The 13,325-nt window shown below is 38.9% G+C and overlaps 1 protein-coding gene across 4 annotated transcripts in view; it reads right to left on the bottom strand.

Annotated features, from left to right (window-relative positions):
* CCDC62 (coiled-coil domain containing 62) overlaps nucleotides 1-13,325 on the bottom strand; it is a 37,706-nt gene that overhangs the window by 15,240 nt on the left and 9,141 nt on the right. For 3 of the 4 annotated variants that reach the window (XM_065904791.1, XM_065904793.1, XM_065904794.1), the window contains 6 exons: nucleotides 12,061-12,232; nucleotides 9,988-10,089; nucleotides 5,788-5,876; nucleotides 5,346-5,461; nucleotides 2,773-3,498; nucleotides 77-233 (listed from right to left, as the gene is read on the bottom strand). In XM_065904791.1, coding sequence (XP_065760863.1) covers nucleotides 77-233; nucleotides 2,773-3,498; nucleotides 5,346-5,461; nucleotides 5,788-5,876; nucleotides 9,988-10,089; nucleotides 12,061-12,232 — 1,362 coding nt within the window. The remainder of the gene's footprint in view (nucleotides 1-76; nucleotides 234-2,772; nucleotides 3,499-5,345; nucleotides 5,462-5,787; nucleotides 5,877-9,987; nucleotides 10,090-12,060; nucleotides 12,233-13,325) is intronic. The other variant, XM_065904792.1, reaches the window with a different exon arrangement.

Raw genomic sequence — 13,325 nt, 5'->3', positions numbered from 1 at the left:
CATCGGAAAGCTAAGTCCCAACCACTGGACCACCAGGGAAGTCCCTAAGCTGAGTACTTCTAAGCGAAATACAAACCTTTTCACTGGGCAGGGCTGCGTCTTTGTTGACTAACAAAATCTTAGATGAGTTCTTTTTATCCGAAGAGGATTCCATCTCTATCAACTTCTCATCCTCTCTTAAGGCAGATTTTGAAGAACCCAAACAGTGGGACTGCTGGATGGCGATCAGCTCACTGTGAATAATAAAACCAAACAAAAACAGGCATCTTGAAACAATAGCAAACATATGACACCAGTACTCTTATACTGAAAAGCATCTCAACAGGACAAAAAAAAGAGAGATTTTTCTTTTTTGATGAAGAAGCTCAGGTTTGAATAGAATGTTATAGATTCGAATAGGATATTTATATAGGATATGATAAATTAATGCACACCCTTCACAGCAAGAAAACAAAATTCTTTGTTAAAGGGTAACGACAGAAGAGAGAACTGTCCTCCTCTCTACACCTTGGGAAAAAAACAACAAAGAAAAGGCTTGAGGGATAGGATCATCCAAGAGAGACAGGGGAAAAAAATTAATACAGTATAAGGTTAAACGTGTAGATTTTAGGTTTTTGGTGTGAGATTGATTTTTGTTAATAGTTTTTTAAAAGTTCTTTTGTGAAAGTTGAATGGTACCATTATAGGTCCTTAATTCTTCTACAGGATCTCAGTAATTAGAGAACAGACACATGTAGCTAAGTTTCTGGGCAGGTTATTAAAGTCTGGCCTCAAAGCAGAGCCTGGAAACAGGCCCTGGAAACCTTCTTCTCCCACGGACCTTCTGGATCAGTCAGGGCAGGCTGCTATGGCTTCTCCATCCACAGATACACCCCTAGCTGTCAAATGGAATGGAGGGATAAGTGCGAAGAACATTTTGGTCAGATGATGAAGTGAGCACACACGTTCTTATAATCTAAGGAAGAATGGGAAAACATGATTATCTTTTCTACTTAATCATGCATTTGTCATGCGATGCCTTGGCATGTGCCTCTGCTGGCAGAACAAGAAGTCACTTGAATTATTTCAAGCCAGGGAGGTCAAAAGGGCCTGGAAAGAAAACTCGGAAGTTGCTTTGAAATTTCTTTCATGCCTTAAATTTAATGTATGTCCACTGTGCTCTTAAAACTGTCTAACACAAAATTTTCCCTTAATATATGCGTGCTTTTGTTTAGTAGTGAAAAACAGGAAGTTGTGCTCTACTGGGATTTGCGAGTACTTAAGGCTATCTTTTATTAAAACCAAATATGAACAGGTAACATTTAGTGTAACAACCAATTTTTAAAAAAACTTTTGCAACTGACAGAATCAGTATATGATTTTTATGTGACTCAGGCCAAATGATAACCCAAACAATGAAAATTCCAAAAAGGAATTTTTAACTATAAAGTCCTATGAAAGTCAATGTGATGATTCAGATAAGGCTCTCAATATAGAAACTGTATTTTTCTTTTTTTTTTTTTGAAACTGTATTTTTCTATAATTCAAGGTCAAAGAGCAAGGTTTTCTTTAATAATAGCAGAAGTTAGCATAGTGCCCCACAACTAACTACAGGATTCAGCAACTGACAGTGGGATGAGCAGCATTTGCTAATAACTAATGCATTTTCTTCTCTTAAAAAAAATAAAAAATACAGTCGGATAGAAATGGTCAAAAGACACAAACTTACAGTTAAAAAAACTAGAGATTTCACATACAGTAGGATTAATAAAATTTACACTGCTGTAGGCTATATACGAAAATTGCTGAGAAGGTAAATCCTAAGGGTTCTCATCACAAGGAAACAATAATGTTTTTTTTCTTTTGTATCTATACAAGATGATGGATATTCACTAAACTTACTGTGGTCATCATTTCCTGATGTAGTTAAATCGTTATGGCAAACACCTTAAATTTAGACAGTGTTCTACATCAGTTATATCTCAATAAAACTGAAAAAAAAAAGGCCAATAACTGTTACCAGCTTGTTAAATACAAATACTCTTTCTCTTGCATGATTTTGAAAAGTAAGAAAGTTTGGGAGATGTAAACTGACCACAAAGGCCAAAGCAGCTGGATGTATCAATAGCCAACGCAGGCCAGGAGAACGTCTTATCTGGGGTCTAGGGAATGTAATCTGGACATGAAAGAAACAGCTTATCGATTCAAAAGGATCCAGGCTGAGGAATGCCCCAGAGCAGCATTCTACTCAGTGAAGTGACCTCCCCGTTTGTTTTAAAATAAAACATGTTTGCTCAGCTCATGACAACTGACTGTGTTGTTAAGCAAAACCTTTGCCTCAGATGCTGTCCTAGGCACAAACTTCTCACTGGAATCAGTCTCTGTGCAATCAAAAACTCAACAGCCTATGCTGTGATGAAAAGAGGAAGTGGTGTGTCAAACGCAATGTCTGTTGCAAACACTGCTTTCATTTCACAGTTGGCATGAAGTGGCTCCTGCAGGCCTTTTCTATTTCTAAACTCAGTAAGTAGGCTCCCTGGGCTTCCCTGGTGGCTGGGCGGTAAAGAACCCACCTGAAAATGCAGAGACGTGGGTTCAATCCCTGGGTCAGGAAGATCCCCTAGAGGAGGAAATGGCAACCCACTCTAGCATTCTTGCCGGAAGAATCCCATGGACAGAGGTACCTGGCGGGCTACAGTCCATGGGGCGCAAAAGAGTTGGATATGACTTAGCAACTAAACCACAGCACCAAGCAGGCTCCCTGGGTGTTTACAAAGGTGAGAGGAGACTGACCTTGTCGAAGAGTTGTACTTGGTCCTGCTGGCACTTTCTGAACAGGTGCACACGGACTTGTGGCGTACGACCCTCTGTACTTTGGAAGGCTTGAAGATGCTCATCCACTCCACGTCAGACATGTGGCCTGGCGCTTCGATTATGAAGTTACTCGGGTGGCAGCACTTGGACTCCCACATGTCGCTTTCATCCACACAGGCTTCATTTTTGTGGCAACAGGAGACTCCAGGCCTTTCCAGGTGGTCCTGATAGTCGACATCCAGCTTTTCTGGCTGTTTTGAATCAGAACAGCTGGCCAGGCCCAGGTAAACGTTGACATCATGCCATTTATCATCAGATACAGATGTTGATGTTTCTGAGGGTTGCTTCTCTTCATTCTGAATCCCAATTCCATTCCCTTTGTGTGATTTTGCGTGGATCTTGCAAAATGTACTTTTGTTTTCGGGTTCAATCTGGATTTTTCCTCCCAGAGACCAAGACTTTTGTTTCTCCACTAAGTCTTTTGCAAATAGAGATGAGATAGCAATTACACTTTTTCCCCCAAATGAAGTATTAACCTGTAGTTTCTTCTCTTTGCATACATCACAAGAGCTCTTGTCTGACCTAGTTTGCTGAACCAACGTGGTCTCAAATTTTTGGTCCTTAACCAGTGACTTCTGATTTTTCTCCCTCTTAAAATCGACTTTTAGGTGGTTATTTTCAAGGTCTGATAAACACATGTCTCTGCTATGGTGGCATTACAAAAAACGGGAAGTTATAAGATACACTTGGTACTGTCATTCTAAATATTTCACTCAAACCTCATCAGTTGAGCTAAACCTTAATAAGACCCATTTGTCTCAGTTGAAAATAGAAGGCAGACTTTTTATATTCTTCGGAGCCCAATTTTAGCCCAGCCTCCTCCAGAAAGTCTTTCTGATCACCAAGCCCATATGCCCACTCCCCCATGTCCCATCCTTAAGGTTTACTGTACATACTGTCCATACTGCAAATCACTATCTTACTGCATATATGATCTAATTAATCAGAGTGAGACTCTCCTATTACAACTGTATGGCCCACTGTTTCATACATATGAATGGCTTGTCTGAAGATGCCTAAGGGTGTTTTTCACATATGAAGTCATTTTTAATCCCCCTAGCACCTATGATGGTTGTTAATACACACTCAGTGTTCTGTAAATATTCGTTGATTGATCTTTTATTTCTTTTCCTAATTCTATTAGTTTCACAATAAACAGAGCTAAAGCCAGGACTGAAAGGCAATGGGATTCAAGGTATAGAGATAAACTGGACAGTGCCAGATGTGTTTACCATACTGTATTCATGACTATCCCATTTATCTGCGGCATACCTATGTAGCTATGCATTGAAAACCAGTCTAAAGTAAAAATGACAAATGTGCATAAAATAAAAATCATTGTGATAAACCTTTTAATACACTGCCTGTTAAAATTCTCATGTCACATGTGTTCAGGTGTTTTAATCTATATGATTCTGATTCTCCTTCTAGAATGGGAAAGGTCACTTTATGTTCTTAAAGAATAACCTCAATCATCTAGGCCAGGTGCCTCCCAGAGGAAATGAAGTACAAAAAGGAAAGAGATACAACTGGTTAGGGGCTTCTGCCTGCTGGAGATCGCCAGCTTGGTCTGGTGTTTATTAGTAGCAGCTGCAGATGTTGGGATACAAAGTGATGGTGTTAGAACCCCCAGTAAAAGACCTCGAAGAAAAGCAGAGCCAATGTAGCAAAGTGTGGGGTAAGTCCCCAGTCTTACTGTCTGCAGCAAAGCCCTGCAACTCCTGACCACTCCCAGCCCTGAACCCCACCCTCCTAGGGAGAGGAGCTGCGCCACTGGGTCCAGCTTCTGCCCTTATGTGGAGAGATGGGAATTCCCTGAATGCCTCCTCTTTTCCACGACTCCCTTACTATTTCGGCTGAATAAGTGGACTAAACTGAACTGTGGGACAGTTGTATGCTTGTTAAATTAAACCACTCCTCATATGTTTAAATTATACTTTTACAGAAACCAGTTTAATTCACATACTGCCTGTTATAGGTAAGAGCAGATATCTTCTTCTATTAATAAGGAAAATGGAAAAATCAAGCTGCAAGCAGAGGTCACCCTCAGCTGAACTTCTACTGCAGTTATTTCTAACATTCTTTGATGTTTTTTCTTCTAGGTAAGTATAATACCCAGTATATCTTTATTTTCCCTGTTCCTAGCCCAGTACCTAAAATACTGAGAGTTCTGAATAAATTATTCATCTCTGTAATTTCTACTTTACCTCAAAGCCTCCTATACAACACACACACACACACACACACACAAATAATGTATTTAATGAAATTTATCAAGTAGTTTAATTAGGATCATGCCTAAAATTCTAAATCTAGTCTCACTACAACCCAGGATTAGAATGATAATTATTAGCTCACATATATTTATTCCCATTTACTCCCTGCTATCTAGGGAATAGTAGTAAGTACTGACCCATAGTAGGTACTTAATAAATATTGATGAATGATGGGATAAGTACAATATGATATTAATGGCATCTTACTAAGGTTACCTGGATTCCATGCCCTTTGATTCCTCCATCTTTGAGTCATATATCTGTATTAATTCCTGAGAATTTTCCACATTGAAATTAAGAAACTGCAGATCACGCTGTTGTTTTACGTAAATCTGCCATAGATATTGATAAATCAATACAAAGTATAACGACAAAGCTAAAGCAAGTCAACAATTGGGCGTTTCAGATGCTAAAACGTGTAAGACAGCGGCTAAAGACATATGCTGAATATGTTTGCTTTCATTTTTCCTATGTGAGCACCAAGATTTGTTAGTATAACTAGTCTCCTTTACTATAAACAAGACTCTATCTGCGAGGTTAATACGACTGATACACCTTTAAAGTAGTCAGGATTTCAGAAGCACCATAAACAAAATCACCAGGCATACACTTTTCCTAATTTATGTTTCCCACTTAATAGTGAAGAGTGGGGACGTACCTGTCTCAGATTATGCAGTTCTGCATTCATGCGTTCTTGCTTTGACTTTGCGATATCAAGTAACTCATCTTTCCTTTTTTCTCTCTCTGCTATTTAAGAACAAATATTATTAAAACATTTTTCACCAGCCACATCAATACACACATCTTCATTTCTGACAACTGAATGTGCACATGGCTAACATTTTTTTTCCCACTTGTTTCTGAATTTTAAAATTGCAAAATGGATGCCTGAGAAGAAGTTTAATCTGTGATTCTAACTAGATCCTTCACCAAATTTGAAAACTTTCACAATATAATTAAAGCTAAATCAAAAAAGTATTCCAAACTGTACAAACTCTATGATCAAATGACATGTGTGTGTCTGTATGTACATATATGCATTGAAAAAGGCTGACGGCAAGCACATTGAAATATCAAAAGAAGTAATTTTTAGATGTAAGGATTAAAGAAAATTATTTTCCTTTTTTGGGGGGAGGGGATGAGTTCTAAATCTCTAAAATTTAATACTTTATTCTTTACTTATTTATTCACATTACACAGGTAACTTATAAATGCATTTTCCTTATAAAAATCCAAACAACATATTACTTTTATCAACAGAAAAAAAACTAACACTACAAGGGGCAAGAAAAAAAAATTACTGTTTTCATCAGTATGTAAATCAATCTGATATAATCTCACAATCAGGCTTTTCCTATGTGATCTTGCAAACCAAAGACTTAAGATACCTGAACCAATGAGGTGACCCCATAGGTAGATAAACTTGTCTTTCCATTTTAATGAAAGTCCAGGACTCCTTTACAGACTTTCTATTTTTTGAAAACTCTTTTTACCTGATGGGTAATTAAGATTCAGAATTGTCTTGAATATACACTTGAGTGTTACACTCAATTTCCTAGCTCAGAAAGACAAAAAGGTATTTTTAAAAAAATCTCCACCTTAAAAAGACCATAAACATTCTGCTGAAATGGGGACACTTCATTATTACTAGGGTTGGAGTATGAGAAGTCAATATTTTTAAAACAGTTTCAGAACTTGGCAAATGAGAACCCACAGAAAGGAAAGATCTGAAGCTCTACATGAAGTCTTGCACCAGAAAAAAATATTAGCATTATGCTTAAGGAGAAATCATTTCATTCACACAGAAGTTGAGAGATTGACAGTAAATGTTTCACCTAAAAAAAACCCCACTATCTTTATAAGAAGTTCAAATGAAATGCACAAAATGGCCCTCTATTACATGAATGGATTTTGAGTCAGTCAGAGGCAGCCTAAGTCAAAATGTGCAACTCCTATGGTTTATTAATAGTTCCTTTTCCACATGTCATTTTTCTCATGGATGAAGAATACAATATTTATTTTACTGTCGCTTTACATTTGGAATATCACAGAAACCATCCAAGGACAAAGGCATGAGCTTCGCTGGGGACGCAGACTCTACCTAGACAGTTTTTCTGCCAAGTGCTTGCTAGTAATCAGAGCAAGGCCAGGTGGAATAAAGCATGAGAATGACCTGTGAAAAGCCACCAGCTCCTACCCAAACACGCTTAATGCTCAGCCCTCCCAACCCAGGTCTGTAGCTTTTAAAAAGGTAATCCTCCTGCACAGAATGGAGGAGGATAGTAAAAGCCACCGCCTCGGGTTTAAACTGCTACATCTCCTCATTTCTGAATTTATTTCCATACATTAGATGAGTCAACACCATAACAAAAGCCTAAAAAAGTAGTGCACTTGCAATATTTATGAAGCCCCATTTAGTTTGTATGAATTCAATCCTATGCACAAAGAACACAATAAAAGAGGGACCATAGCTCCTTTCAGAGTGGAAGTGATGCCTATAGGGCGTCTAGGCCTCCTGGCTGTTCTCTGTTCTACGCACCTCTCGTTTTTTGTTTTTTTTCCACCTCTTGTTTTTTAACAGCATCTAACATGCTGGTGCCTTCCCAGTGTTTAGAGATACTTCTTTAGGGCACAGCACAGCCCCCTAAACAAAAGCTAACAACTTTATCTGGCATTGAAAGGGCGATTCTGAATGTACTTCAGTACTGCCTTAATTTGTCTTTAGAATAATCTACTGTTGCATAAAACAGAATTGTTTCCTTAGCTCTGACACTTTCCTACATGGCTGGATTATCTAGGGACCAAAGTGGAGTGGGTCTGCCTATTTTCACAAGTTGGTTACTGAAAACAAAGAGATACGGAACTCTCTGCCAACATCTGCCTAAGCACAGCAGCATAAAGGAAGGGGTGCTGGAGTCTGGACCTGCTGAGCTCCGATCAAGCCGCTCTGCCTTTTACTGCCTGAAAGACCTTCACTCAGTCTTACAGAACTCTCAGGACCACAGAAATGTAAACTAGCATCATGTTTTTTGTTTTTTTTTTAAAACTTCTTATAAGCAACATGTACAAATGAAACCTGTCTCTAAGCCTATGTGAAGAACTTCAATAAGAGGGAAAATGAAGTTTTGAATTAAAAGTACATTTCTAAGGCATCTTCCAATCTCAAATAAAATGTGTTAATTTTCAGGGATGGCACCTGAGAGCATATTATCAGGTTAAGCCTTTAAAACTTGTTTTTAGGTGTAATTCACTTTTATCATTTAAGGGTACAAAAATTGTTCTGAGACAGTGGTTTGAGCAGAAAAAAATGCTTAAGAAATAAGCTTAGGAAATGATTTTAAAAATTACTTCACAAAATGAATTTATTGGAGTATTAGCCAACAAATTACATATACTTTACCCAGTAATACCTAACAGAATGAGTAGAAATAGATGAACCAAAAGAAAAGGAGGTTATTTATTAAATATCTTGTAAATTTTTCTCCATCTGCTGACCTTTCATAGCATTTCATTCATAGCATTTATGTAACACTAAGACTCAATGGACATGGGTTTGGGTGGACTCCGGGAGTTGGTGATGGACAGGGAGGCCTGGCGTGCTGCGGTTCATGGAGTCGCAAAGAGTCAGACATGACTGAGCGACTGAACTGGACTGAACTGAACTGAACTCTGTGGGCCTTGAGCTTCCTGGTCACTAACAGAGTGCCTGGCACATATACACTGATCCAAGATAGTGTGAATTCAACTGTAAAGCTACAAATATACATATCTTTATGTATACATCCAAATACATGTCTGTCTTTATGTATGTATCTTTAGCTGTGTGCATGCTGCATAGGACAGTATTGCTTTGAAATAACAGAAATAGTGACCTCTAGTGGTAGAAAACTGCGTGTCTCCTATCTTAATCAAAATTATGAATTCCACTTTCAAAAAAAAAAAAGAATTTCACTTTCTTTAGAAAAAAAATGTAATACTGTATCCTGTCCTTTAACTTATAGAAATGTATTCTCTACCTAGAAGGAAGAACATTGAGGGTATGTATGAGTAGACCCAAAAATGTTCATTTAATTTCTATTTGGAACTTTATCTCCAAATTTATGATTTTCTTAATACAAACTACCAGAATTAAAGTCTAAAAAAATCTTGGCTGGCAGGGACATATATAGATCAGATCTAGCCATATATGGATCAGATCTATTTATCAGTGATTCTCAGTTGGGAGTAGAGAAAGGAGGAGCTACACACTCTAACATACTGGGGTGAACTGGGGTTAAAAGTGCAGGAGAATATGGCAGCCAGTGAAGAAGTGTGTATGTAATTTTTACATTACACATTACTGACAAACTTGGTTTCAAATCATGAACAACTCATCTCCAATATTAATATTTTGGGGTCATACTGATGTAACAAAACACATGAGGTTTTCCAACTGTAATAATTACGGGTGATTTATTTGGAAGACTGAAAAAATGTTGAATTCCTAATTTTTACCTAGTGTTTGCAAAAGTATGAACATCCTCCCTTCTTTGGCTTATAAGATTCTTTCTTAATGAATTTTTAAGCCAAGTGTTACATTTTTAGTAAGAAGTATAGTCACATACTCAAGTTGGAAGGGAGAGCAGCTCCTCATGTTACAGAAGGGAAAACTGAGTTAACTGGGAAGTATGATGACAGCTTTAAAATGTCTTGCATGGTCTCTCTTCTTTTCTCAAAGGGTGTTAAAATTAATTACATAAATACATATAGTATTTTGAGGCAGGCACAGTTCGTTTAGCCCACCATGGTAGTACCAAAGAAAGTACAGGCTACAATATATATAACTATTCAACCACTTAAACAAACAATCTATTTTTACCAGTAAAGACCAATTCATCATGCAGGCAACTCTTCTCTTGCTTGAGGCGAATGATCTCTTCTCGTTGTTCGTTATTTTCTGTTGTCTTTTCATTTAGATCCTCTTCACAAATAGAAGGGGGAGAAAGTCCTCAAATAAATACTAGTTCCTAGAGGAATATACACTGTGAATACCTCTCATGTCCTTAGCACCCACTTCCAATCCATATGCAGTCCTGTTGGATCTACAGCCAAAATGTCCCATATCTGACATTTCACTGCATGCTTGGCAGTGATCCTGGCCAAGGTTCCCCACTGTCTCCCTGCACGAACCTTGCCTCTCCCACTGCAGCCTGATGTCCACAGAGCCATCAGGGCCATCTGCTGGCATCACTTCTCTGCTAAAAGCCCTCATACTACATTTAGGATGAAATGTAAACTCATAACCTTAAGCCCTGTACAGCCTGGCCCTGTCTTTTCAATCTGTTCCTTTCACTTGCCCCAACCTCTGAACCCACCCCAGGGCTTTTGCATTTGCTGTTTCTTCTGCCTGGAAGATCCTGCCCCAGAGTTTTACATGACTAGTTCTTTCCATCATCCAAGTTTCAGCTCAAATGTTCTCTTCGAAGATGTCTTTCCAGTGTGCTCAAACTAAATGAGTCTCTGTCCCTTACTCTCTGGCTCACTATCCATGACCCTGTTTTTATTTTATTTAAACAAATGTTAAATTTCTAAAATAAGGCGTAAAAGTTGATAAAACAGACTTCTTTTTACTTTTAATCTTAGCTAGGTATACATAACATTCAATAAGTTTACTGAATGCCTGCAATGTACTCCAAGGGCTGTGCTATTAGAGTCCATCCCTGTTGTCAAGGGGCTTACAGTAGGATTATGGTTTTAGATGACGCTACAAATGGACACAAAATTATCATTTGCCAGGAGTCAGGGCATCATTAGAACAAGATTTTAGCAGGTGGAGTCTTTTAAACTAAAGCAGTCACAATAACCTTTCCCAATTTCAACAGTGACTCCCGGCCTCACGAGGGGCCCCGCCTCGGACAGAGGCGGAATAACCACACCATTGCACCGCTTTGTCATTCTAAGGCTGCCTATTCCACTGGGAGAGTCAGTCCTCATGTCTAACTGATGACTACTTACAAATGTGATCATCTGGGTGTGGAATTAAGACCCAGATAGCTCCTGAATCCAACAGCTTCTTCTGCAATACAGCTGGGAAAAGCCAGAGACAAGTGGGCCTCCCCCTGTACCCTCTGAAGACAAATGCAAATTTTTACTCTATCACCTAGATCCACCTCCAAGTATATAGCACTAACCTATCAGCTGTACCCAGACTTCATTTCATTAGAAAACTTCAAGGAGTAGAATAAACCATGGAGTTACTGTGAGAATGAAAACAGAAAAAGGAAGACACAAAAGGAATTCTCCCCAAAATAGACCATGCACTGAATAGCCACTCTGGTAGTCTGTTGTAGGTGGCAACTCCTTATCCTTCCCTGCATTCATTCCTCAATTTTTTTTTTAAATTTCTCCCACAAAAGGGCAGAGGATATTTTTCCATTGCCTGACTCTGAGTTCAGCCATGTGATTCACTTTGGCCACAGAATGAAGGGCAAATGATGGCGGGCCAGGCCCTCCTATCTTTCCGCTTCCTCTCTTAAGTTTCTGTCTTCACCATGGGAAGAAATGCCCACACTACCCAACCAGGGAAAAGATGCTCCAGTGGGTCCAGCAGAGATCAGCCAATTCCCTAGTGGCTTCCTGATAAATGAGTTTATCAAAGGACACCACTGAGATACCTTCGTTGGTTGCCACAAGGCATACAGTAGCAATAGTTAACTGGTACAGCAAAGGCAGGATTATTTTTTAAATATAATGCATTAGGCAGTTTTCCCCAACTCTTGCTATTTATCTTGTAACACAAAAACTGCTGCATAATTCTATACAAATGAAATGAACATTTCATGATGGGACCTAAAGCTAACAACAGCCTTCTTCCCAGTTATCAGATTAGGTGAACGCAAATGAAGAAACATATTCCCAAGATAAAACACCTACATTTAGGCCTCTTCCTTACCTTTTAATTTATTGACTTCAATCTTAAGTACCTTCAATTTCTGCTTATAATCTTGCTTTTCTTTCACAATACAGGTCTCCACCATCTTAGCATCACGTAAGGCATGCTCTAGCAATTTAAATTTACCCGAACAGTCAGCAATGTGATTGACTGCCTCAATAATATCTTTGTCCTAAAACCCAAATTTGAAAACTGTTACATTTTAAAATGCCAACTAAACAAGATGACATTTACTGAAATCTCATTGTGGAGCAGGGATAAATTAGGAGATTGGGATTGACGTGTACATACTACTATATACAGAATAGGTAACTAGTGAGAACTTGCTGTATAGCATAGGGACCTCTCACTACTCTGTAATGGCCTATATGGGAAAAGAACCTAAAAAGGAGCGGGTCTATGTATATATATAACTGATTTACTTTGATGTACACTTAAAACACAGAACATGGTAAATCAACTGTGAAAAATGAAAAGTGAAAGTAAAGTCATGTCCAACTCTTTGTGACTCCATGGATTGTAGCCCACGGAATTTTCCAGGCAAGAGTATTGGAGTGGGTTGCCATTTCCTTCTCCGGGGGATCTTCCTGACCCAGGGATCAAACTCAAGTCTCCTGCATTGTGGGCAGAGGCTATACCTCTGAGTCACCAGGGAAGCCCTAACTGTACTCTAATAAAAACTAAAAAAAAAAAAGACCAGGTCATGTAATTGTATACCAGTTTCAATCCAGCGCTTTCCATGTGTTAACTCATCTAAGCCTCACAGTAACTCTCCGAGGTAAGAACTGTTGTTATTACCCACATGACAGAGGAGTTGACAGGAAATTGGCCACAATTACACAAGGTGGGCTTCCCTGGTGGCTCAGGAGTTAAGGAATCCACCTACAATGCAGGAGACCTGGGTTTGATCCCTGGGTTGGGAAGATCCCCTGGAGGAAGGGATGGCAATCCACTCCAGTATTCCTGCCTGGAGAATCCCGTGGACAGAGAAACCTGTGGTAGCATCATATACGTGTTCCTAAAACACTTCACAGTTTGCATATCTCACGTTAGGAGGATTTATGGAAAAAATAGGGTTGGGGCAGATCATTCAAAAGCCGATAGGGGTTGGGATGCAGGAGATGGAGCTTTGTGACCAGGTAACAAAGTAAACTGACTACTTCACAGTAGTCCTATTAAGTACATGGACACAGTTAAGCAAATGCCACTGCACACACACCAGTCGGGCAATCATTTTCAGCATCTCAGTTTTGGCAGCTTCACCA

This window comes from Muntiacus reevesi, chromosome 13, assembly GCF_963930625.1.
Source record: "Muntiacus reevesi chromosome 13, mMunRee1.1, whole genome shotgun sequence".
Lineage (NCBI taxonomy): Eukaryota > Metazoa > Chordata > Mammalia > Artiodactyla > Cervidae > Muntiacus > Muntiacus reevesi.
The sequence above is the reverse complement of the archived record's forward strand: the minus strand, read 5'-3'. Positions and strand labels throughout refer to the sequence as shown.